Consider the following 27028-nt stretch of genomic DNA (forward strand, 5'->3'; position numbering starts at 1 on the left):
CAGCTCCGCATCAAACAGATCTTAAGCATTATGACAATGCAATTGCCTGCTAGACATGTCCTGCTGTTGTTAACCCAAAGGGCCCTGAGAGCCATCAGTACATTAGCATAAGTGACATCATCTCATGTATTCTTTTTGACCCAATGCACTAACGAAGCTATGAACTTATTCATGTCTTCAGAGGAGAGGGATATTGAGGAGAGAGATCAGAAGGATATCAGAGCTAGAAAAGAGGTTTTGGGAGTCAAGGCCTTCAAGGAGGTCCACTATTTCCACTATGGAGTAGAAAAAGCATGCTCCTTTGGGATAAGGGTCGATATTTCTTTTCAGCACAACTTGTATATAATTGAGGTTGGTTTCAGGGAGAGTATGCCAGAGGCCATTACAATCAATAATGGTGTCATAGTCAGAGAGTAAGAAACTTGCTACATCATGATAAATATATGATCAAATCTAAGTAGAGGTTATCCAAGTAGAGATAAATTAATTGTCTTAGAGGATAAATAAGGAACAGAAGTCTGTTATGACATTAAGTCATTATCTTACGGGAGACTGCCATCCCTAAAATGAAGATGAAGAGAAGATTGGGTTTAATTCTGATGTATTAGGAAGGGCGAATGCAGAGGTCGGGTAGAACGTTTCAGACTCACAGTGACTTTATGGCCAATCTAGCCCAGTTTCATGAGAGTAATCCGTTCAAAAAGTCGGCCCAGAAGGAATTGAGGTAAAAATTGGAGTATGGTTAGTACAGGGAGTATAAGACATTAAAAGAGATAAATAGTATAAGCCTCAATAGCATAGTACAACTGAGAACAAGTGTTTGAGGAAAAGGCGGAGGAAGGGCATCAGGGGCGTTTAAGGCAGAGGAGAAGAAAGAGTTAGGAGGAAGCATTCAAGAACAGGGGGAACGATGAGAAGAGGCCAGAGAGGAATGGATGGAAAAAAGGAGTAGTGTAGGCAAGAGAAGCATTGAAAAGAGCGTGTCTAGATGTGTGAACATTTACTGGCAGATTCATGGAACCTAAAGGTTTTATCACTAGCGACCTGTGAGTCCTTGTTACATTTAAAAGGTGGTTCCACAAGTGGAGTTTCAATCCACATACCTAAATACCTAGAGGCCTATTTATGACCCAGTTTGCATTGTTGTACATGCGCCACGCAAACCTTAAGTGAGATTTATGAAGCCACACAAGTCCACTTTGCGTGGTCCTGAGCAGCTCCATTAATCTGGAGTAAAGCAACACAGTGCAAATCACTGCATTGCCTTGCTCTGCCCTGAAAAGGCATTCAACGAGTTTTATGTTTGTGTTCTCACGCATCTCCCATGGGTTTTGAGACATTTTCAGATTTACCAGAAGTGGGAGACCTGGGAATGTGCCAAAAAGATAAGTCTAACCAGATTAGACATAAAGAGGAGCATATATCTTTATTGCTGCTCGTTACTATCTCTTTCTGTGTATGCTGTTATCTGCAGCACACATAGAAAGAGGATTATGCCTCTCAGGATTGTTTTTGCGCAGGAGTGGCACAAATCTTGTATGCAGCGGAGGCACTCTTGCACGATGGTGTAAGAGTGCCGTGCATTGGTTCTAGGCTTCCAACATGGTACCGGCGAGGGGAATAGGCTGCGCCGTATTGATTTAAATATAGCACATTCCTGCCCTTTCCCTGTCACGCAGAGCAACACAGCAAGGTGACTTACTGCACTGCACTACGTGACAAGTTCATAAATATACCCCTTAGTGAGTAAATAGACATAACATTTGAGGTGAATAAAATGAGTATACGTGATGAGTGGTTGACTATAACTTCAGTGCTGAAAAGCTCTGAAAAAAAGGCACACTAGAAGACCTAGGAAAGAGCATCTTAACAAGGTGGAGGTCAGTGAGGAAGAACACCATGAAGAATAAAAGGAGTCTTCTGCCAAATGCCATGGGCATCTATTCACTAAAATGCCAGCCATAATCGAAATTACATTACACAACCCTTTGATTCCCCATTACATACCAAATTTGAATTCCTTCCCTGCCATTAGCCCCCGCAAAATCTGACATGTGATGCCAATGGAAAGACTGAGTATGAAAATTATAAATGGTAAATGAGCTGGTGGAGCCCTGTTTTACTGTCTGTACATGACAATGTTTTAACCCTGAGACCAGGAGTAGCAGGGGACCTATCAGGATTAACAAAGAGCAAGCTAAGAAGAGCAACTGCTATCTCTGACAAGAGCTAATGATGTCCATGCCATATGGATCCAAAGGAAATGCCTTATAAGCTCCGATTTAATTCATATTGTCACTGTCCCAGGAAACAGGTGAATATATACATCCAATTAGACAGATGAATAACAATGTACATTGTTTGTCATTGGCTTGACAGAACCATGCACGGCAAGGCCTGAGGAAATGACCGAAAATAACCTAAGATTTAAATGGACGGACAATGAAAAAATTTACACTGAGCACGATCAATACATTGAATTTATTTGCCTATCAAGGGACTACATTCAACATCAAGAATCCCCACCATTCAGGACAAAATGCAACCGAGGAATACTGCTGTATCCCAAATGTATCAAGCAAGGTGAGTATAGTCTGCAACAATTAAAATCACAATTTTTATAAGCATCCTACGTTACCAATAGCAAGTATTATACACTAATGCTTGATTTGCAATATTTCATCAGTTTTTAATTTGTGTTCTAATAATAGTTTATTTATTTTTAAAGAAGAATAGAAAAGCAAACCATAAACTGCATGTAAAATTATTTAATTTTAAAATAATTTTTATTGTACTTTACTCCTTTGATGCTGTGACTAGTGATCCAGCTGGATACCAATCTGCGGACAACTAATACCAAATAATCATCAGGGCCCATCTAACACACACACAATACACCCAGAACAAATATTAATAAATCACCGCTGGGAATCAATTTTATGTTCTTTACCTGAGTAGCCCTATTTATGACTCATGGATCTATTTTAGTTGTGTAGTTTTGGCAATCATATACACATTTCATTACTGTATCATTTATTATGAATAACAATAGACTCTTTATTTTTAACTCTTTTTCTTCATTTTACTTATTGACAGAGGTCATGACAGGCACAATATACATAGAAAAAGCAGAGAATACATCTATAGAGGCAGGCAGTACTGCAAAAACTTGTCCATAGACAACATGAAATAGACTTAAGGAATCGTTTGATGGGACCTCAAAAAAAATAGCTAACAGAGCAGAGGGTAAGCATTGTAAAGCAGAAAATAAAAAGTGTGGTGGGACATGTACTAACCGGCCCATGCAGTCACCTAATGACCACACCCATCTATAGCATCTGCCTCAGGGACCATTTCTTGACAGGAGCCCATATTTTAGTACCCATCTCCCGCCTACTTTTGCGCCTTAGACGGTACACAGAGGACTCCAGATTGTACATTTGAAGCATCCTAGATCTCCGGTTTAGAAAAGTAGGGGCTTCCGGGCCTATCCATTGTGAAGTGATACAAATCCGAACCATTGCCATAAACAAAAGGGTCGTAGTATACCTGGATTAACGGCCGTCCCAGTATCCTCATAAACCATTATAACCAGCTCAGGAGAGAATACCACTGGAATTTTTAATACTAAATTAATAAAATATTCAATTTCCTGAAGAAATTCAGCCAATTTTAGACACACATAAAACATGTGAATTGCATCGGCTGCTTGTAGCCCACATCTGCCACAACTATCGCCCTCCCCTCCCCCCTTTGCTATCTTCACAGGTGTGTGATATAAATCAAATAGCGCCATAAAGCATTGAGTCAGTACGCTACCAGAGACTAGGATCTGACTGGAAAGTTCTAGAGTATGGCCAATATCCACCCCTGGCTTACCAAGTTTTCTCTCCCACTTGATATTTTGAGCCTCAATATCATCCGGAAAACCGGATAAAAGAAATTGTATATTGTACCTATTTTTTCTTTCCTTTGAACTAATTCGACTAAAGACATCTTTTCAAACAGGAGAAACCCTTATTTCGATGCTTGTCTAAAAAACTTCTGATCCGTAAAAATGTAAAGAAATCATAGTTATTTATATGAAACTTCTCCCTTAGAAAAGAGAAAGATGCAAATTGCCCCTCGGAGCACAAATCACCAATAACATTCAACCCCTGCTGTTGCCACCTAAAAATAACCTGGTCCTGAAAAATCAGTGGTAAAATTCCAACAGCCGTAAATGACGTATAAGCATTGACGTTTAGAATTTTCCATTTCCGGCAAATTTTCCGCCACATACAGTAGGCAGTGCTGATTACTTTGAACCTCGTTTTCTTAAAATAGCTTGGTTCCAGTATCCGTACTAGGCTGCACTTCGCCGCCTCTCCCAATCCGATCTCATAGATAGTCGGTCTGTTTGCTTTCGGAACCTCCGCCCTGTCCCCTACTAAAAGTACTCCAAAGTGTTGTAGCATGGATGACCAGTAATACAATAAAATGTTGGGAACCGCCCAGCCTCCACGATCTCTAGGGAGACATATCCATTTAGCTGCCCTCCGTGATCGGCGATAACCCCACAGAAATCTATAACATATCCTCCCAGCCTTGACCAAACATCCTTGTGAAAACTCTAAAGGAATTGTTCTGAAGAGATACATAAACTTTGGAAGAACCAGCATTTTCAGTATATTGCAGTGACCATTCAATGAGAGATGCAGATGATCTAGTCTTTCTAGTCTGGTATTTATGGATTCGACCACTGGTAAAATATTCAAATCGGGGATACTAGCCACCGAAGTGGAGATTTTAACCCCCAGATATGTTGCTTCAGTAATAACCACAGGAATATCAGGAGGACACATTGAGGCTGAGTGTAACATCTGTGTTTTCAGGATATTCAATTTATAACCTGAGATTACACCAAAGTGCCCTGCAAGTGACTTTAGGGTTGCAATTGCCAGAGCAACATCCCTAGTTATCACCACTATATCGTCCGCATAAGCCAGCGTCTTATAGTGTGTACCATAGACCCTTATCGGCAAGATATTGTGATTCCCTTCGAATATACTGAGAAAAGGGTCAATGTGCAGAGAAAAGAGCCCAGGCGAACACGGGCAACCTTGCTTGGTGCCCCGGCTGATGTTAAATGCGCCTGTTTCCTGTCCTGAAATGTGAATTATTGCAGCTGGCCAGAAGTATAGTGCCTGTAATGCCTGTATAAATTCAGAGCTTAACCCTTTCCAGCGGAGCACTGCCCAAAGAAACTACCAGGAGACCCTGTTGAATGCCTTCTCAGCGTCCAATAGGATCACTCCCATAGGCGACCATGTGGCCTGCGCCCAATACAGTAAAGCAATGACCCGCCTCATATGACCGGCTGTATTCCTACCGGGGATAAACCTGTGTTGCTGAATGGAAACTAATGGTGTGATCACTTCAGCCAGTCTAGACGCTAATACTTTGGAATAAACCTTGCTATCTGTGTTTATAAGCAAGCTAGGGTGGTAGGACGTGGGATTTAACTCAGGTTTATCTTTTTTCTTGTAGAGAACAATAGTGGTTCTCCTCCAGGATTAGGGTACAACCCCCCTTTGCGCCTTCAAAAAACCAACAGAACATCCTGTCAGATTTCTTGAGACACAGCCCTATAAAATTGCAACGGGATTGCGTCGGGCCCTGCTGCTTTTCCATCAGCCAAAGATGTTATGGCTGCTTCGACCTCCTCCCATGTAATGGGGGATGAAAGAGCCTCATTCTGATCTGCCGTAATGTTGGGGGTTTCATCACAGACTCATTTGTCATTTAAAATGCTTATAAAATTATTCTTAAGAGCAAGCACATTACAGAGTTAACTCCTTACCTACAAGGAAAGATTTTTTTAAATATATATGTTCCATAAAGTCTTTCAGCAATAACGAGTGCCTCAGGAAAGAGAGGATAGAGAGAACAGGCACATAAACACAATTTCACATTATTTTTACCTAGGTTGGTGTGAAATCAAACCTCTCTGGCCAAGAGTATATTTGTCCTTTGGAAAGATTCAGATATCGAAAGTTTCAAGGTAGTTTCGGACAGGATTCAGGACAGATTCAGGACAGGACAGATGATTTCCTCCGGATTAGACGCCTGCATCTTACCCATCTCTGATACTAAAAAAATAACAACCCCTCGTGGTTCTTCCTGCATCCAGTTCTAAGTCTTATCTCCTCGTGGATTCTTCCCGCAAATGCAACTCTATGACTAAACTGTAAATATCCTCACTAATACCTAACTTCTAACTTGCCTTTCTCTAAATCGATCAGCATTTGGATATCATCTCTGCTCCTCAGCATTTCGTCTACAGCAGCCGCTCTAATCTAATTAGTCAGTCTAATTATACCTTTCCTAGGGTATGTACCACCTCCAAATGTTTTTATTGTATGACATTCTTTTATTCTAATTGGTCAGGACAGAGGAGATGATCATCACACCACATTATAATTGCAATACATTTCTTAAGATTTTTGTTTAAAATCCTGCCCTTCAATATGGTTTCCCAAGCTTTATTTCCCACCCAATGTTCATAGCAAAAGAACACATTGTATATAAATGTGCATGTTTTGTCCATTGAGTCTTCAGGATGTTCCTGTATTCCCAGGCCATGGGGAGGTCTCGGCCTTGGACAGATCCCAATACTTGAGGTCATCTTGTTCAGAGTTCTTCCCAGTTGGTCATGTGACTTGGTCACATGTTTTAGACACCATTAATTTCTAGGCCCATTTACGAACTATTTAGGAAAGTCAAAGAAAACAAGTATTAAATATTAAAATAAAATGATTTCACTGTATTCCCATTATTTCTACACTATTCCCATTTACTTTATTTGAACTATATCTGCATTAGCATTTAGTATATAGGTCATGTTAGCTCTAGCAAACCAGATGATTAGCAATTGAGATTCTAAGAGGCCATGTTTATTACTACTGCGCAGAAGCAAGCTTTTCCCACCAAAGCGTTATGTTGTCATGCAGCGTCATTTTCCACGTCTTTTGCAGCCATTTGGGTTATTGTCAAGTTATTCATTAGTAATACACATAGGCAAGTTTCCCTCTGACTATTAAGTATGTATTCTTCGATGTAAGATTAGTATGACAAACAACTTTTAATACTTAATATTTACAGTTTACTTGAAGAGATTGTTCTAAGCAAGTTTCATTATGAATCCTTGCTCCATCAATCCCCTCTCTGATGGCAATTATGCCATCAAAAATTACCTATACCCAATCAGATATCAGCTTTAGCACATCTAAATTCCCTTCTCTGGCTTTTCAATATTAACATCCTCTTTGCCTTTCATATTTTTTATTTTCTTGTACAGTTTTCCTTTCATTTCTTCTAATTGGATTTCTTCATACTTTCTTTTCTTTCCCTGCTTGTTCACTTCATACTTTCCTCTCCCTTTTTTACATTTGCACCAGATCATTACTATTAATATTATCAGTGTTATTCCAAGTATTGGTTAGATTACTTGTGCCACCACGCCTTTCCGTAGATTAGCAATCCATGTACCTATTGAAGTTAGATTATTTGTTAATTTTTTCCATACACTATCAACTTCCAATGGTTTCAAATCTTCTTTCAATTTTGTAATATTCTTTATATACCTTCCAATTTCAACAATTTTGTCAAGTATATACATGCAACAATGTTGCTCTTTCACCATTCTACAGACTCCGCATTCTTTTGCCAATATTCTATCAAGAGCAAGTCAATTTTGCATAACCATTGATCTGATCGCAACCATTTCGGTGTTGATCATTAGAAAACCTCCAGCAGTATCAGTTGATAAACGATCAACTACTGTGGATAACTGACAAATTATATGTGAATTTAGAACTACACCCACTGAAAGTATCAATGCACTGAGTATATCACCAACTATTTCTGTGAAACTAGCTCTTCTATATCGTATTAGTTCTCTACCGTATTTATTGTTTCCAGTGATTCTTTTTACATGATAAACTTTGGGGAATACTATACCACAATAGCAACTCCCATACCAACGTGCAGAAAGCCTAAAATAAGCCTTATTCCCACACACATTATAGATTCTAAGAAATACTGGCTTTGTTTCTCCTTTTAATCCCCATCCTCCAAGAATCAAGAAATATTGTTCACATTCATTGGAGCCAATAAATATATTGTTATAGTCAGTCTTTAACCTATGGAGACAGATTTTCCATTTATTTTCAACGGCCATAGCAGCATGAGTCTTTCCAGATGTGTAAATACTTTCTTTTTCAGCCCATTGTGGAATATGACGTTTCTGCTTATTTGCTTTCTTCTGAAAATCTTGTCTCATTTCTTCTACTAAATTCAAAGATAACTTTTCTTCTTCTTTTAATGAACACGTTAAATTCTTTTCATGAGCCTCTGCTATATCTATTGTCTTTTGTGTTAGGAAAAACTCACCCATAAATTGTGCAACTTTGTTACTAAGCACTGGATTCATATTCCTTCAAATAGGAATCTCTGGAAAAATCAAATCTAAATTAGAATAATAATATTGTAATTTTTCTGTTCTATAAAATAGACTTGTTAATACACTACAGGATATACCATATCTTAATGATAAATGGTATTAAGCAACACCTTCCACTACAGAAGCTGGTAGTTTCATATATACATAACAATAACTAACTTCCATAGTGTCTACATATTGAAATATTAATTTTGTAAAAACATTTAAGGCTGTGTTATTATCAGTCACTGTGTGATGTATTTCTAACTCATCTGATGCTTCTAATTCTACTTTATATCCATTTACGTTAGCTGTCCTTTCACGTGTGTCTGTGATATTTTTCTTCTCAATGCTCATCATATACGGTATTGCTACAGTTAAGCATAGCCATATTATGATCACTAATAAGATGCTACATATGCACATTCTACAGCATTTATTTATACAATTACGTTTTGGTCTTTCAGTAACTCTTTCTTTGGCCAATTTAAGAAGATTTCTCTTCTTAATTTCTTATTTGAATTCTGCAAATGTCCTTGAATATAATTCTATCAAGGTGGTCTCACTTCCTCATCATCGTCTGGCAATTCAGTTTACTTTTTCAACACTCTCTTCAATCAATCAATCAATAATCCTTCATTCGGTATTTAAAAAACACCATAAAAGTTCATATTTACACTATTAAAAAGGCACCATAACAAATACAATTCATAAACATCATATGCCCACTGCAGAATAAAGTAAGAAAACACGAAATTGAGTCAGCACAACCCTCTTGTGTTCCTCAGCCTTAAAGCAACCTTGATAAAATTCATAACACAAATCAGCGAGAGGGGGTCATTAGCCCTTTGCAAGAATAGTAGGGCAACCTTAGGGTGTCGAAACTTGGCATGTTTTAAAATACCTACTAAAAATCTACGCCTAGGTAATACATAAAATGGACATAATAATACAAAATGAAGGGTGTCCTGCGGAGACCGATTGTCACAGCCGCAGGCACCCTTCTGCTCAACAGTTAGTGTAAAACCTGGCAGGTCAGCCAGTAGGTGGTGTAAAAGGTTGAGACTAAAACCGATGATTAAAAATCTATCCTGTGCATTAGGCATAAGAGCCAGATAAGGTTCCATGCCCTCCCCTGTTTGGACCAGGCTATGCGCGCAGACTGTGGGTTTGCCTCCTTCCAGTGCTGCCCTACGTTAGGCTACCTCTCCAGGAATTTTCATTTAACTCTGGATTTGTCTTGGGGGACGATTTCCACTGGATTTGTGAAGAGATCCTCACAGCCAATTCTTTCAAAGGATTTTTTTATGTACATTAGCCATGGGATTCTCATTCCCTTGTCCCTACCCAGACAGTCTCTAATAATTTGCCTACTCAGGTCAGCCTCAACATTTGTCCAGATCTTTAGCCAGGCCATTAGGGGTCTAACCTTAACCAGGTCCTCAATATAGGGCCTGCCCAGTTCCTCATGGACGATCAGGGCCAAAGTACTTCTTGGGGTTTAGAGTACCTTCCTCAAATATTTGTTCTCCTCCACCTGTAGTTGCTGTGTGTTAACAAAACCCCAAACCTCAGACCCATAGGTCACTTTAAAGCAACATACTGAGCTATACAAATTCATAATTTGCTCTGGTGACCACCTCTCCTGCCTCCACCCATAGTTCATTATGGCCCCGGTCGAGGCCACCAATGTGGAACATCGCTCTACAATTAATGTTTTAAAATGTAAACATCCATCAAATAACAGGCCAAAATAAGTAAAGGTTTGTACCTGTCCTATTTTGTGTGCACCTATCTTATAGGAGAACTTCTTACATGGTTTAGTACCAGCCAACATAACAAAGGACTTAGAAAGATTGGCCGATAAATCTAGGGTGTCCATAAACCTAACAAACCCGTCTATCAGACACTGAAGTCCCTTGGGGACGCGGGCTAGCAGTACTGCGTCATCCGCGCACAACAGCACCGGAACGGGTCGAGTACCTACTCTTGGGGAATCCACCTTTAGTTTGCTTACTGCCTGGTCTAAGTTATTTATATATAGCGAGAACAAAAAGGAGGCCAGGATGCATCCCTGTCTAACCCCACTATTGCAGGGAAAAGATTCTGTGGTGTCCCCTTCCAGATTAAACCGCACATTGGCAGAAGTATTCCAGTGCAATGCTCTCAAGATGTTTACCAGACCCTGATCGACTCCTAGCCTAATCATCAGGGTCCATAACTTTTCTCTGTTTACGAGGTCAAAACCTGCGGTAAGGTCCATGAACCCTAGATATAACGCTTTGTTACTGGCTATAGTGTACTTGGCCACCAACAGATAGAGGTTCAAACACTGGTCCGTCGTTGATCTCCCAGATCTAAATCCATACTGGACGCCAGTAATAATTTGATTATCTTCCGCCCAGTCTGTAAGGAGCAGTAGGATCACTTTGCCCAGAATTTTGGCCATCACATCTATCAGTGAGATAGGTCGGTCGCACTGGGGGTTGTCCCTGTTCCCCTTCTGGAAAATTGGGACTATTGTAGCAGACGACCATGAACGCGGTAGGCCAGTTGAGACAGCTGCATTTATCACCCTTGTAAGAATAGGAGCCCATAACTCCACATTACTAAGGAAAAGTTCCGGTGGTATGTCATCTGGGCCCGGTGCTTTGTTTCGTGATAGGCCCTGGATGGCCACTGTAACTTCTCCCAGAGAAAATTCTACAGAGGAAACCCACTGACCACCCCCCTTGTATTAGAATTGTTCTCCTCTGAATGATTGTACAAGCCTTTAAAGTGGTTGTACCATTGTTCGGGCAGGATCGTAGTGCCAATTTCTGGGGTGTAATTGTCCTGGAAACATGGTTTATTTATTGTTTTCCAGAAAGCAGTCATGTCTCTTCTCTCTGCTGCATCCCTTAAGTCTTCCCAGGCTTGGAGTTGAAGGGAGGTCTTCCTGATTTTAATCGCCTTTTTATAGGCGCTCCTACACTGTGCAATTCTGATCTTGTCCCGGGGATGGCTTTTGAGACAGATTTTTAAATCCCTCTGTGCTCGGGAGCAGTCTTTATCGAACCATCTCTGGACAGCGTTTACCCTCCCAAGAGTGGTGGACTTTAGCAGGCCGTCTATCAGGTGGGCCACTTCCTCGAATGCATTCACCAGAGACGGCCCCTCCACCGAAAGGTCTAGACAATCCCCAATAAGTTATTTCCCAGTTTCCATTAGGGTTTTATAGAAGGCCTCCCCATTAACTTTAGACCATCTCAGAAGTCTTCCCTGGTCCGTTACCTTCTCGATACTGCCTGCCATCTCTCCGCTCCTGACTTTCCCAGGGGGAAAATTCCTTATCTCGAGTACCAGGGGGTTGTGGTCACTAAATGTGTTCCATTCGATCTCAACCCTTATTAACCAGTCCTTGAATAAACTTGATACCATGATGAAGTCTATGTACGAGCTACATCCCCTACCTTTTAAGGTTGGAGTGACAGCGCCATCCCTACCAATAGTGACCAAATCAATAGTGTGTTCTAGGGTATAGCTTTTTAATACCTTGCCTATTTCCAAGCCTTCATTTGTATGCTCGAGATGCGGGCCTTCCTCAATCGGGCAGCTAGACCATTCTTCATTGGGGGTAATAAAGTCGGGCATAAGTGGCAGTTGAAATCGCCGGTTAATACTACAAACGGGGACACTTCAACACTCTCTTTATTTTATATCAAGATTTTTTAAGCTCTTGAAAATTACATAGGTCCACTTAGGGCCTTTGAAATTATTATTCAATATTTTTATTCTCTGACTTCTTTGTTAGTTTGCCTGGTCTGATTGGCTTGTGACTTCATTTACCTGTTCAGGTTCTTCATTTATTGTCTTGCGATGGTATCTCAATCTCTTGACATATCTTGGCCAGTTATCACCTTTTCAAATTTTCTTTGTTTGTACTGCACTGTCAATTTCCTCGTCACCTTCGAGGATTCATTTATTTACATTACGTTGTGGCACAACTTGATTCTCTTCGTTTTCTGAATTCCTCTCTAATTTACCGGATTTAGTACTTTTCGATGTGCTGGCTTTCACCTGAATATGTTTAATCCTTTCTTCTTCCTGAACTTGTTTTTCTATTCCTAACTGGTCCTGATCAGGTCCTAATGCATTTGATTTGTTTTCTGCCTGAACACATTCTTCTGAACCTACCCGGCCCTCCTCAGACTTAAGAACTTGTCGATTCCCCTCTGTCTGAGTGTATTTTTCCTTACTTAACTGTGCCTGCTCAGTATCTCCAACAATTTTAAACTCAATAACCTGAACTGGTTCTTCTAAACCTATGTGTTCCTCTCTATTTTCTTGTTCTTCTATCTGTTTTCTTCTTCTCGTTTGATAATGACTTCAGGAATGTCAACTACTGGTATCTAATCCTTCTGACTAGTGCTTGGCTGTTCTTGGTCAGCTACTTCGGAATCTAATACTCCAGATTCCTCAACTGTGCAACCTTCTGCACTCTCAACTTCTTGAATATGTTGAGGAATTATCTCATCAGGAGTTGGAACTCTCTTGGAATGACTAGCAGAGTGACCAATATCACTTGCTTTGGTTCACTCCACCTTGGTGCAAGGCATGTCTCACGAGTGTGATTCTACACTAGACCCCAATCTCCAGGATTTAAATCATGTGCTTGGTCCGGCTGTCTGACAACTGCGTCTTCTCCAACCTGATGAGAGACAGAATGCACCAGGTCAGCCAATCTTTTACAATAGTCCAACACTTAATCATCAGTAATGCTTAACAGTCTGTGTCCAGGAATAAATGCTAATCTCATTGTTCTTTCCATGATTATCTCATGAGGATTCAAACCTGTGTTTCTGTCAGGATTGTTTCTGAGTCCCATCAGAACAAGAGGTAATGCATCTGGCCACAACATTGATGTGGAGGAGCACACCTTAGCCAATCTTGTCTTAATTGTGTCATTCATTTGTTCTACCACTCCAGAAGCCTCTGGGCGGTATGCACAGTGCAGTTTCTGTTCAATTTTAAATGCTTCACAGATCATTTGGATTATTTCATTATTAAAGTGAAATCCTCTATCTGATTCCACCTTTACTGGAAAACCTAAACATGGGATCAACTCTCTCAACAATAATTTTGCAACTGTCATACTGTCATTTCTTTTAGTTGGATATGCCTCCACCAACCGTAAAACCAAACAAACAATGACAAGGATGTACTTCAATCCTATAAATGGTGGTAACTGAATGATATCTACTTGCAACCTAACAAAAACTAAACTAAAAACTGTCCACTGTATTTCTTCCTGAATTGTTCTGTTGACCAAAGACTTTCTGCAACCGTTCTAAACTTTTGGTTAAACCTGTCCTGTCTAAAGAGTCTGATCATGACATCCCTACCTATGTGTGTATCTCCATGGTACATTCTAGAAAATTGTGAAAGTAAACAGTCTGGCATAATTGGTCTACCACCAGGATAAATCCAGACACCATCTTCTTCTCTTCCTTTGCATCCTATTTTTAACCAACCTTCCTTTTCACTTACATCTGCTTCACCCAGTAAATGTTTCACTTCATCCCACGTTTCTGTGGGTGAGATAAGCATAAGCTGGCATCTGATTCCTTTTGTTTAAATTTTCTTGTTTACAGCCAATTTTGTCTTAGCACAATATTCAGGAATTTGGTCTGCATATTGATTACGATCAGTCACATAGTCATCTCCATACTGATGTGCAGCACACTTGAGCACTGCTACTTCCTTTGGCAATTGTATAGCTTCAAAAATCTCTTTTACATATTTTCAATTTTTAATAGGGGTTCCTGAGGAAGTCATGTAATCCCTCTGCATACATAGTTGGCCAAAATCATGCACAACCCCATAACCATACTGACTATCAGTGTAAATGGTTACTCTCCAGTTCTTCCCAATTTTGCAAGCTTTAATTAAAGCAATCAATTTGGCTACTTGTGCAGATTTGACTCCCGGTAAATAGGATGCTTCGACTATTCCAGCCAATGTGCAGACAACATAAGCAGCACTCAACCTTCCTTCTTAATGTCGTAAACAGAAGCCATCTACAAAGAGCTCATTTTCCTGTATATCTGGGCGAGGTTTCGCACAGTATTCTGTTACATCTGAACAATCATGTTCAGTGTCATCCCTTACTTCTTCATCATACATGTTAGGTAATAATGTAGCAGGGTTTAAGTCAGTGCATCTGGTTACAGTTACATTCTCTGCTCCTAATATTATTCTCTCATATTTTGTCATTCGACTTGGGGTAAGATATTGTGTTCGAGTTCTGGTCAATAATATTTTAACAGAGAGTAGAACATAGACTTTTAAAGGATGTCCAATCACAATAGGCTCACTTTGTCCAGTGCTCATAGAGGTTGCTGCCACTGCTTTCAAACACCGATGCAATGCTGAAGCTATAGGATCAAGAGTTGCTGAAAAAATATGCCACTGGCCTTCGCATTAATCGATGTCTTTGAGTTAATACTGATAAAGCACAATTATCTTGTTCACAACAGAACAGAGCAAATTCTTTTGTATAATCTGGCATTCCAAGAGCAGGAGCCTCACATAGACAATTTCTTAATTTCACAAAAGCTGTCATGCTTTCATCATCCCATTCTATAGGATCTTTTGCTCACTTTCTCTTCATTTGTATTAGTGGTTTTGCCAAAAGGGAAACCCCTACAATCCACTGCCTGCAGTAGCCTACCACACCAAGGAACATTCTAATTTCTTTCTGAGACTGGGGTAGCAGCGTCTGTTTTATTATTTTCACTCTTTCAGGAGTAACTCTCCTCAATCCTCTGTCCAACTGATGTCCCAAATACTTAACTGTTGTTTGACAAAATAGCAATTTTTCTGGTGACACTTTGTGTCCTCCATCAGCCAAATGATTCAGCAAGGCAAATGAATCCTGAATACAATCATCTCGAGTCCTTGATGCGACCAGTAGGTCATCGATATATTGGACTAGGACTGCATTTCTGGGCATCACTAATGTTTCCAACCAATTAAGAATTTGATTGAATATTGAAGGACTTTCCGTATACCTTTGAGGAACTCGTTTCCACACATAGAAGCAATTTTCAAATTTCAATGAAAATAGATACTGACTATCTGGATGAAGTGGGAAAGAGAAAAAGACATGACACAAATCAATTACTGTAAACCATCCTGCACTCCCTGGTATTTGGTACAATATAACTGCTGGATTTGGTACTACAGGGCAACAAGGCACCACTATTTTATTAATCTTCATCAAATCTTGAACTATACGGTATTTCCCGCTAGGTTTCTTAATGCCAATTATAGGATACAAGGACTGCTCATTATTTCTTTCAGAATGCCTTTTTGAACCATTCGTTCTATTTCAGCAATGACACCTGCTATAATTTCAGAGCTCACTTTGTATTGCTTTGTGTTTGGATAAACTGCATTTTCCTTCACCGTCACTTTTATTGGGTCTACATCTGCCATTGATCCTACTTCTTTTCCAGTGAAATCCCATACTTTTGGATTGACTGTCAATTTTAATTAATCTGGTAAATCATCCTTTGTCATCATGGAATACATTTTGTCCACCTCATTGCCTTGCTTTGCCAGCATTATTTTATAGACACCATCCTCATCAGGAGTCTGTATTGTAACACCATCCGGTGAACAATATATGGTGCAATCCTTTTTGCACAATAAATCTCGTCCCAAAAGGTTTACGGGACTAGAGTCACACACGACAAATTCATACACCTCTCTGAAATTTCCAATTCGAACTTCCATGGGTTCTGTTACTGGAGTTCTAATTTGTTTGTTCGATACACCAACCACTTGGATTGCCTCTCCTGAGAGGGGAAGGTTTGGGATGTCTGCTGTTCTCACAGTAGAACGAGTATCACCAGTATCCAATAAAAAGGTAATATTGTTTCCTGCTACCTTTCCTTCAGTGTATGGACCTGACTGATCTACCGGCAAGGATGAGCCAAGTACGCATTCCTCTTCCTTCTTCCCCTCAGGCACTGTCATTGCTCATCTTCCGAGGATGAACTAGTGTTCTGTAAAAGAAATTGTGATGTTGCGGAGTTCAGCTTACAATCTCTTCTTTAAATCCGGCATCCACACTGTACTTTTTCTGTTCACAAAATTTGGCATAGGGGCAGGTGGTAACCAACTCTGCTGATTTACAACCGGATGCAGTTGATTCAATATCAGCTCATTCTGCGTCACACACAATACACCCAGAACAAATATTGATAAATCACCGCTGGGAATCAATTTTATAGAGCTGCGATCAATTTTATGTTCTGTGCCTGAGTAGCCCTATTTATGACTCATGGATCTATTTTAGTTGTATAGTATTGGCAATTATATACACATTTCCTTACTTTATCATTTATTATGAATAACCACAGACTCATTTGTCATTTAAAATGTTAATAAAATTATTCTTAAGAGCAAGCAAATTACAGAGTTAACTTCGTACCTACAAGGAAAGATTTATTAAAATATATCTCTTCCATAAAGTCTTTCTGCAATAACGAGGGCCTCAGGAAAGAGAGGCTAGAGAGAACAAGCACATAGTCACAATTTCACATTATATTTACCTAGGTTGGTGTGAAATCAAATCCCTATGGCAAAGAATATATGGGTCCTTTGGAAAGATTCAGATATCGAAAGTTTCAATGTAGTTTCGGACAGGATTCAGGACTGATTCAGGACAGGACAGATGATTTCCTCCTGATTAGACGCCTATGTCTTACCCCTATCTGATACTAAAAAAATAACAACCCCTCCTCGAGGACTTTCCACGCACTTGGTCCCTAATTCTCTTACCTCCTCGTGGTTCTTCCCGCATCCAGTTCTAAGTCTTATCTCCTCGTGGATTCTTCCCCCAAATGCAACTCTATGACTACACTGTAAATATCCTCACTAATACCTAACTTCTAACTTGCCTTTCTCTAAGTCGGTCAGCATTTTGACATCATCTCTGCTCCTCCGCATTTCGTCTGCAGTAGCCGCTCTAATCTAATTAGCCAGTCCAATTATACCTTTCTTAGGGTATGTAACACCTCCAAATGTTTCTATTGTATGACACTATTTTATTCTGATTGGTCAGGACAGAGGGGATGATCATAACACCCATTATAATTGCAATACTTTTCTTAAGCTTTATTGTTTAAAATCTCGCCCATCAATATGGTTTCCCAAGCTTTATTTCCCACCCAATGTTCATAGCAATAAAATACATTTTATATAAATTTGCATGATTTGTCCATTGAGTCTTCAGGATTTTCCTGTATTCCCAGGACATGGTGAGGTCTCAGACTTGGACGGATCCCAATACTTGAGGTCATCTTGTTCAGAGTTGGTCATGTGACTTGGTCACATGTTTTAGACTCCATTACTTTCTAGGCCCATTTACAAACTATTTAGGAAAGTCAAAGAAAACAAGTATTAATTTCAAAATGAAATGATTTCACTGTATACCCCTTATTTCAACACTATAACTATATCTGCATTCGCATTTAGTATATAGCTTATGCTAGTTCTATCAAAGCAAATGCTTAGCACCTATGAGTTTCTAAGCGGCCATGTTTATTACTACTGCGCAGAAGCAAGCTTTTCCCACCAAAGCTTTATGTCGTCATGCAGCGTGCGCATGCGCAATTTGATGCCCGAGTTTTTTGCAGCCATTTTGGTTATTGTTAAGGTATTCATTAGTAATACACATAGGCAAGCTTCCCTCTGACTATTAAGCATGTATTTTTTGAAGTAAGATTAGTATGACAAACAACTTTTAGTACTTAATATTTACGGTTTACTTGAGGAGATTGCTCCAAGAAAGTTTCATTACGAATCCTTGCTCCATCACTAGTGAAGCCATTTCTATTTCTCACATAAGAGCTAGTTGCATCTTCACAACGCCACTGACAAGCTAGTCAGTTGTACTACAGGAAGCACTGCAAGAAGAATTGTTTGGAATTGTGTGTTACTAAACTCTTGCTTCAGTGTTTGAACAAACTATTGAATAAAAATATACTGTGAAACAAACATATTCTGTCAAGAATATCATGATATCAAAATACCGTGGACAGAAATATCAAAAGTAAGAATATAGTTTCAAGCTTTGTTTTTAATATTGTTGTAAAAAATAATTTTCTAAATTATCGCATTTATCATTTTATTTTTATGGTTATTTTATTATGTTTTTGCAGTATTTAAATTAGTTTTGTGTGTTATTTGTACATTTTTAATTTCTAATTAATTTATCGAGCTTTGTAAATGTATATTTTTTTAAGTATTAGAAGAGTTTTGCATTTGTATATGTTTTATAATGTTATAGGAGTGGGATGTTAGGGGGTGGTTTGGAGCAGATGGAGTTAGCTGCAGAGCCGGTGAGCTCCCAAGGCTATGCCACCATTCGGTCTCATCTGATGACATAATTGCCCTGCCGACTCCCGAGACAAGAAAGGGGGGCCCTGTGCGAACCTTCACCAGTTGATTGCGGCCCACTTGGTGGGTGATCAAGACAACCAGGAGTGCCTTCTGCTGCCTGGCCGTTACCCATGAAGTGCAGCTACAAGAAGGCAGCAATCGGGTTAGGGTTTGATGATCTGTCTACTGCAGCTCCGCTCACCTGAACACAAGAGGGCCTGTGTAGGCGGCCCCCTTGAAGCTAGCTGTTGCTTCCTGGTGCTGCCAGGAGCTGGGGCCCTCTGTCACTGCAGAGGTGTTATGGTGCAGCCCTGATCAGCTGGTGACCACCGGGGAAGATGCAGAGCAGAGGCATTGAGGGCAAAACTATCTGGGGCAGTAGTGGCCACCTTACTGCCCGTGCCACACCCTGGCAGTTCCCATGGTTCTGAAGGACGGGGTGAGGCGGTGAGTGAGCCCAGCTGCTTGTGGCTATCCAGCACATTGTACTCAGTGCAAGGTGCTCCCACTGCGGATTGAAGAGCGGGGGAGCAGTGCTCCTGGAGGGACTGGGGTGTTCACTGTGCCCCAGAGTACTTGTTTCCCCATGTAAGGAGGCCACCCTCAACCCCCAACAGCCATGAGGTGGTGTGCTGCCTCCCTGCACATCCTGAGTGGCCTACTGGTGGTAACGACTCTGTAGCTCTTGGCACAGCGGCAGCAGCAGAGCCTCTGTTTGTGGGCGTTGGCTAGTGACTGTGCTAGGCCTATACACCTTTGGTAATGGACCCGAGTCCGACATGGAAGGGGAGCGCTTGTCAGCCCTCTTGTTCACACACATGACCCTGAGGAGAGCCCCTTCAGCACTGCTCATAAGTCCCCTACCACACTGGATTCCACACTAACACCAATCAAAGACACCAGGGAGCCTCTGGAGTACAAAATGGACACTGTGATGGCCGACCTCAGTATCCTCCAGGACGACCCAAAAAATTGGCAGACGGATAGCGACCACGGTGCACAATGTGAGTGACATGCAGCCCGCTGTGGGCCTCACGACTCAAATGGTGGATGTGATGGAGCAGCTGCATACTCTAGAATACAGAGCGAGGAATGCAGAGGGCAGAGCATGCAGGAACAAAATCTGTGCATTGGGCCTTCCAGAGTGGGTAGAGGGATAGGACAAGGTTTCTTTTCTGGAGAGGTTGATCAAGACTGAAATAGCTCCAGATGGTCCCTCCCCTTCTTAGCACTGGAAAGAGCCATATGGTGCCCCGTCAACAGGGTGCTGCTCCACATCTGGTGGTGGCAGGGCTGTTTCTTTTCTGAGACAGGGACTTTATCCTTCATAGGGCCCGGAATAAGGTTGAGCTACTCTTTGAGAATCACAAAGTGATTGTGTTCCAGAATTTTACACTGGCGGTTCACAGAAAACGCTCCTCTTTCTTGACTGCCAAGGCACGTCTCCCACAACTGCATATTCATTCAATATGCCATGCTCTTTCCAGCTAAACTAAGGGTTACCACAGATGACTGGACCAGATTCTTCACAGATCTGCAGGAGGTCTGCAACTGGACTGAGGCTCAGCCAATTGTTAAGGACATAGTGTTCACGGCTGGATGGTCATCTCGGCATGTGCGCCCAAGACCCATCAGGTTGGCTAGCATGGAGATCTGGTCAGGCATCTGACTCCACCTTACGCACCACTTCTGGTACCAAGCTGAAGAGGATCACGCCGCAGACAGCAGATAAACTGAGTTGATCGCAGGATGTGGACTATAGGTGATGTACTGTTGGTAACTGCATGGGGCTGGTGAGGGGCACTGCCTCTTTGTCTGATCTTTGGCGAGCCTGACTGGAGTGTCTTGGCCCATGGGCTTCTGTACCGCAGAGACTCCCACCTCCCCTTATTAGTTCACTGTGCGATTCACACACAGTTTATCTATTCTGATTTGTTTATTTTGGGATGGGTGGACTGTTACCTTACTGTCCTGGGGAGGGAAGGATGTTGCTTGAGTTCAGAGAGTTTCATGAATGCACTGTGGGCTGTTTGCTTAGTTTGAGGGGAGGGGTGGTTATAGAGGGGACTTATGCCAGAGCGCATTTCACCCTGTTGCTCTCTCTTGATGGCAGGTACGCCCGCCATTTATAAAGTAATATCTTGGAATGTTAGCAGGCGTATTAGCATTTCCACATGCTACAAGATGCAGGCATACCAGAAGAGGCAGGGGAGTCCACATTGCCCTTCTGAAGAGAACACAATTAACAGCTTCAGAGGGGTGGCATTGCAGAAGCGTTGGCAGGGTCACTTAACTTACACCACTTATTCAGCTTTTTCTAGGCTGGGTGTCCTTATTTGGAGGAAAAAGTGGATAAGGAGTGTTGCTAAGCACCTTATGCTTGTTAACATCTATGTGTTCCACACAGACCAGCCCAGATTTCTAGGTGCAGTTCCATTTGTCCTGGCCCCATATATGATGGCCCCTATAATTATTAGTGGGGACTTTAATTGTATAGATTAGCCTGCTTGGTCGCATCTGCCCTTACGGGACTCCCTGCACCTGTGGATAGCCAAAAGGTTCTCCAGCTAGATGTGACATTGGGGTTTAGTGGACACCTGGCAAGTGATGCATCCCACTACCCGCAACTACTCCTTTCATTCTCACCTTTTGACTTTCATGTCAGACTTGACACGCTTCTTTGCACCCCAATAGTCCCTACACAAATAGTGCACTAGCAGTATTTAGCTTAGACTCTGCCCAGTCACAACTCACTTCTTAGTACTGTTGCTTGGGCATCTACTCACCCTTGAAATTCCCAGCTGAAGCCCTGAGTGTGAGAATCTGGAGGACCAGGTATTTTGCAAGACTCTGGAGGAAGAAATACGTTGTTACTTTGCAGTAAGCGCAGGGTCTACTGGGAGGCTTTTAAGACGGTGATTCATGGACACTGCCTCATCCATGCGGGGGGAGTTCGGCAGGCTTTACAGGGTGAGCTAGATGCAGGAGGTTGCGTTTCAGTTGCATGAGCACTGTAGATATACTGACCCCTCAGCACAAGATGCTCTGGTCATAGAGAAGGGAAAGCTGGCTGCCTTGGTGGAGAAACGCTATTGCTTTGATTATAGAGCAGACATGATTTGAGCCCATGTGGAACGGGACAAGGCTGATGCGTTATTTGCATGGTTGGTGAATCTGACTAAAGTGGGGACGCAGCTATTGGACTTGACAGATGGAGCAGGGCCAGGATCTAAGATCTGGCTACTATTAGAGGGCGGTGTCACACATATTATATTACTTAGTATATTCACCGGCTACCTGAGGCCCCCCTGCCGGCACTTTCATCAGGTGTGGCAGAACTGTTGAGCACAGGCATATAATTAGTGAAGATCATGACTGTAGTCAAGGACATGGCCTGGGGTAAGGTGCTGGGATTGAATGAGCTCCTGATAGAGTTTTATGCCATCTATGTTCCACAATTGGTGCCCTGTCTGGCGGAAGTCTATATGAGGGAGAGTGCTACCTTTGTTTTGCCACCCATTCATAATCCTCCTACTTAAGGGAGGCCTGCCACCCCAGCAGCTGGCTCCTGTCGATATTAAACATCGACCATCAGATCCTGAGCTGGGTTCTGGCCGTGTAATTGCTGCCCAATATGCATTACCTCATGCATACAGATCAGTCAAGCTTTATCCTGGAGTGGAATACAGCGATGAACATTAGGCTGGTGACCGTGCTGCTGCTTATAGCCTTAGATATAAATGAGGAGGCAGCAGTGATGTCTGTTGCTATCGAAAAGGTTTTTGATAACTTGGGCTGAGAGTATTTGTATACGGTTATGCACAAGATAACCCTTGGTTGACATTTTATTGCTTGGACAAGGCTCTTGTATGCGGACCCTATGGTCAGATTTAAAACGAGGGTGTAATATCGGCTGCCTGTGGGGTGAAGCAGGGTACACAGAATTGTTATTTCTTATTACCCTGCTGTTTGCCATTGCAATGTATGTATGTGTGTTCTTATATGTAGCCCATGGACTGGAGGGCCCGAGAGGGCACCTTCTATGGGGGCATTTCACTCTGGGGTGTTGTTCATCATATTGTCCCTTATGTGGATGACATGCTGTTTTTCCCTTAGGACCATCGGGCTGATGTTCCCAGGGCTTCTCATCTTATGGTTAACTTTGAGACTATTTAATCTTGCACGTTAATTGGCAGAACAGTAGTGTGCTCCCTTGCAACTAGGGTCTGAGGAGCTATCTCCCCATGCAGGGGTTTGGTGGGAGCCCACCTTTTTTGGGAATTTGGGGGTGCAGCTTTATAGGAATAAACACCTCTGCTAGAGGGCAACTTGTGCCCTGCATTTGCAGTGCTCCGGAGAAGGATACAATTCAGAAAAATGCTCCCTATATCTGTGGGAGGACAGGGGGCGATTGCCTAAGTTATTGAGTTGTCAACACTGCTGTACTACTTCAACGCCCTTCCCATTGAAATCCCCAGGAGTAAATTTCAGGAGCTGCACTCATTGCTCACTGATCTCATCTGGGGATCGGGTTGGCACAGTGTGGCTCTTTTGAAACTACAGTGACATGTTTCTGCTGGAGGCTGGCAGATCCCACTTTGAGGTGTGCTATTTTGTGGCCAAGTTGCAAAGGGTTAATAGATGGATTTTTGATAAGGTGTGGGTGGAACTCCGGCGGAAAGAGGCACCCTGACGATACCCGCACAATTGCACCTTTTACTTGAGCCTAGGACAGCATGATAAATAGGTACTATCCAGGGACTGCCTCTGGGTGCCCCAGATTTGGGTAAGCGGGTGCGGACATGTTTCGGATGGTGTGGAGCTGCCACCACCTAGTGGACCTTTGGATAGATGTGATAGTGCTCTTCAATGAGGTTACAGAACAAAATGTACCCCCCACCTCCATGACATGCTTTCTCGGGTTGTACCCTCGACCTGTTAGGCATATGGATACTACTAAATTTGCTGAGCTCTCCTTAATTCTGGTGAAGCGGCAGGTCACACTTCATTCAAAAAGCACCAGGGGCCCACAGATTTCCAAATGGAAAGTAAAGTTGGTGCGGTGGATTACAAGAGCACAACGCTCTTGTGGGAAGCCCAGCAGGGGCAGTGCCCATTGGAGGTGGTCTGGGCAAGAGATGCCTTATAAGATAATTTGTGCTCTGAGGAGTGCCACTCTGAGGCTTCTTCCCTTCCTCCAGCCCATTGAGTTGAGCTGTACTATTCGTTGGTTTTCCTTGTACCTCCCTTTATACAACCCCCAGTCTATGTGCGTTTCCCTGCTTCTACTGTGTTAAGCACATTGGGTTGCCTTCTTCCTCTGTTCCCTCCTTCACCCCTTCTGGGTGAGTAGCCGACTGTGGTGTTTGCATCTGCTGCTTTTCCAATACTGCTATATTCTCTGGACTAAGCTATGGTGTGGAAGGATTTGGGACAGTTGGTTCAGTGTTCTTGTTCCCTTGATGTTTGAGTATGTGCACAGGTTGGGTGCAGTCTTCCTTGAGCATAGGCACTGTGTGGAGCTTGAGTTACACTTCTCAAGGTGTGTATAGTAGGGGTATGATACAAGAGTGGATCATGTACATGTTGCATTTCTTAAAATGGAGAAAAGTGTGTCTGATATGCTCATATACATCTGTTTCTTTATTCCATGTGAAAATATCAATAAAGTATGTTTTAAAAAAAATAGGAGCAGGATGCTGGGTTAATTTGGGGAAGAGGTTGTAAAGATTTTTAAAATATGTTTGTAATAATTTTCGTGTGAAATTTGGAGTATTAGTTATAATATGAATTTAACATTTTATTTGTAATTTAAAATGTAGTATTTTCTATTTTATGACAAACAAATCTGAAAATTGTTTTATTAAAACATTCTTTTTATGTTGTTGATAGTTTTTGGAATGTATATTCTAGTTTGAATAACTGTTTTATAATTTATTTAAAAATGAAAACAGTTTTTTTAGTTTATGTTCTGAAAATGTAAAAAGTTTTTTTATTTGAATTACTATTGTTTAATTTTTGTTGTGCAATTGTGTAATATATTTTAAAAATAAATGTAAAGTTTATGATTTATTGATAAGTTATATTTATTTTAATGTGTAGTAATTCATAATATTTAAGAATGTTTAGTTTTTTTTTATTTTGAATTTTGTAAGAATTTGTAATCATTTAAAATATTATTTACAATTATATATATTAGATGTAGATTGTGTATTGTTATAGTATATTATTTAATAATGTATAGTTCTTTTATATTCATGAATGTCTGTATGAATTTTCTTATTAAAAATGAAAACATATGAGAAATATTTTCTGTTGTAGAACATTAAATTGTAGACTTTTTGTATAATGTATAGGTTTACTGTTATGTTGTTTTTAATTAAAAAACATTTTTTGAGATTATTCAAATTTAATTTCATTTTTTTCTTTAAATTGGTTGTAGTTTGTTTATATATTTAGTTATATACAATGTTTTATTCAACTCGTATTAAAATACATGTTATGGAAAAAGAAGCTGTATCATATTTACTAAATGAGTTCCTTTTTATATAATTTAATCATGTATGATTAAGATTTCAAAATGTATTATTTTATTGTAAAATATTTATGATTTATGTATTATTTTTAAATTAATAATATTTCATATTTAATATAAAAACGTTTGGGACTGGTATGTGTGTATATATATATATAATGTATATACATATGTAAATATAAAAGGGGGTGGGAGAGCTGCGAACATGTCCTTGCCGGATTGCCCCATTGCCTCATGGTCATTGTAGTTCAGTATTCTTCTTTTTAGTTCAAAGTTTTCAAAATGTTCAAAAATGTTCATGGCCAGTGCCCGTATATTCTCAAATCATATCCCTAGACACGTGTTTCTGGTTAAATACCTTCATCAGTAGGGAAAAATATTTTCAGAGGTTGCTTGACATGCCACCGTCATCTCCTCAGGACTATTACCACTCCCGGTGTGCACGGGCGTCTCCCAGAGCTCGTCAGCTCATGACTCACGGGAGCCATTTTATATAATACAAAAGGGGATGGGAGAGCCGCGAACATGTCCTTGCCGGATTGCCCCATTGCCTCATGGTGATTGTAGTTCAGTATTCTTCGTTTTAGTTCAAAGTTCTCAAAATGTTCAAAAAAGTTCATGGCCAGTGCCCGTATATTCTCAAATCATATCCCTAGACACGTGTTTCTGGTTAAATCCCTTCATCAGTAGGGAAAAATATTTTCAGAGGTTGCTTGACATGCCACCGTCATCTCCTCAGGACTATTACCACTCCCGGTGTGCACGGGCGTCTCCCAGAACTCGTCAGTTCATGACTCATGGGAGCCATTTTATATAATACAAAAGGGGTGGGAGAGCCGCAAACATGTCCTTGCCAGAATGCCCCATTGCCTCATGGTCATTGTAGTTCAGTATTCTTCGTTTTAGTTCAAAGTTCTCAAAATGTTAAAAAACGTTCGTGGCCGGTGCCCGTATATTCTCAAATCATATCCCTAGACACGTGTTTCTGGTTAAATACCTTCATCAGTAGGGAAAAATATTTTCAGCGGTTGCTTGAAATGCCACCGTCATCTCCTCAGGACTATTACCACTCCTGGTGTGCACGGGCGTCTCCCAGAGCTCGTCAGCTCATAGCCCACAGGAGCCATTTTAAATAATACAAAAGGTGGTGGGAGAGCAGCGAACATGTCCTTGCCGGATTGCCCCATTGCCTCATGGTCATTGTAGTTCAGTATTCTTCGTTTTAGTTCAAAGTTCTCAAAATGTTTGAAAACGTTTGTGGCCAGTGCCCGTATATTCTCAAATCATATCCCTAGACACGTGTTTCTGGTTAAATACCTTCATCAGTAGGGAAAAATATTTTCAGAGGTTGCTTGACATGCCACCGCCATCTCCTCAGGACTATTACCACTCCCGGTGTGCACGGGCGTCTCCCAGGAGCTCGTCAGCTCATGGCTCACAGGAGCCATTTTATATAATACAAAAGGGGGTGGGAGAGCCGCGAACATGTCCTTGCCGGATTGCCCCATTGCCTCATGGTCATTGTAGTTCAGTATTCTTCATTTTAGTTCAAAGTTCTCAAAATGTTCAAAAAAGTTCGT

The 27028-nt window shown here is 41.1% G+C and overlaps 1 protein-coding gene across 5 annotated transcripts in view; it reads left to right on the forward strand.

The window, feature by feature from the left end:
* Positions 1 to 27028, forward strand: part of LOC147747710 (coagulation factor XIII B chain-like) — a 706417-nt gene that overhangs the window by 475719 nt on the left and 203670 nt on the right. For 4 of the 5 annotated variants that reach the window (XM_086954968.1, XM_086954960.1, XM_086954975.1 and 1 more), the window contains one exon: positions 2380 to 2583. The exons of the other annotated variant lie outside the window; for it this stretch is intronic. In XM_086954968.1, coding sequence (XP_086811094.1) covers positions 2380 to 2583 — 204 coding nt within the window. The remainder of the gene's footprint in view (positions 1 to 2379; positions 2584 to 27028) is intronic. 5 annotated transcript variants of the gene reach the window in all.

Source organism: Lissotriton vulgaris, chromosome 1_1 (assembly GCF_964263255.1).
Source record: "Lissotriton vulgaris chromosome 1_1, aLisVul1.2, whole genome shotgun sequence".
NCBI lineage: Eukaryota > Metazoa > Chordata > Amphibia > Caudata > Salamandridae > Lissotriton > Lissotriton vulgaris.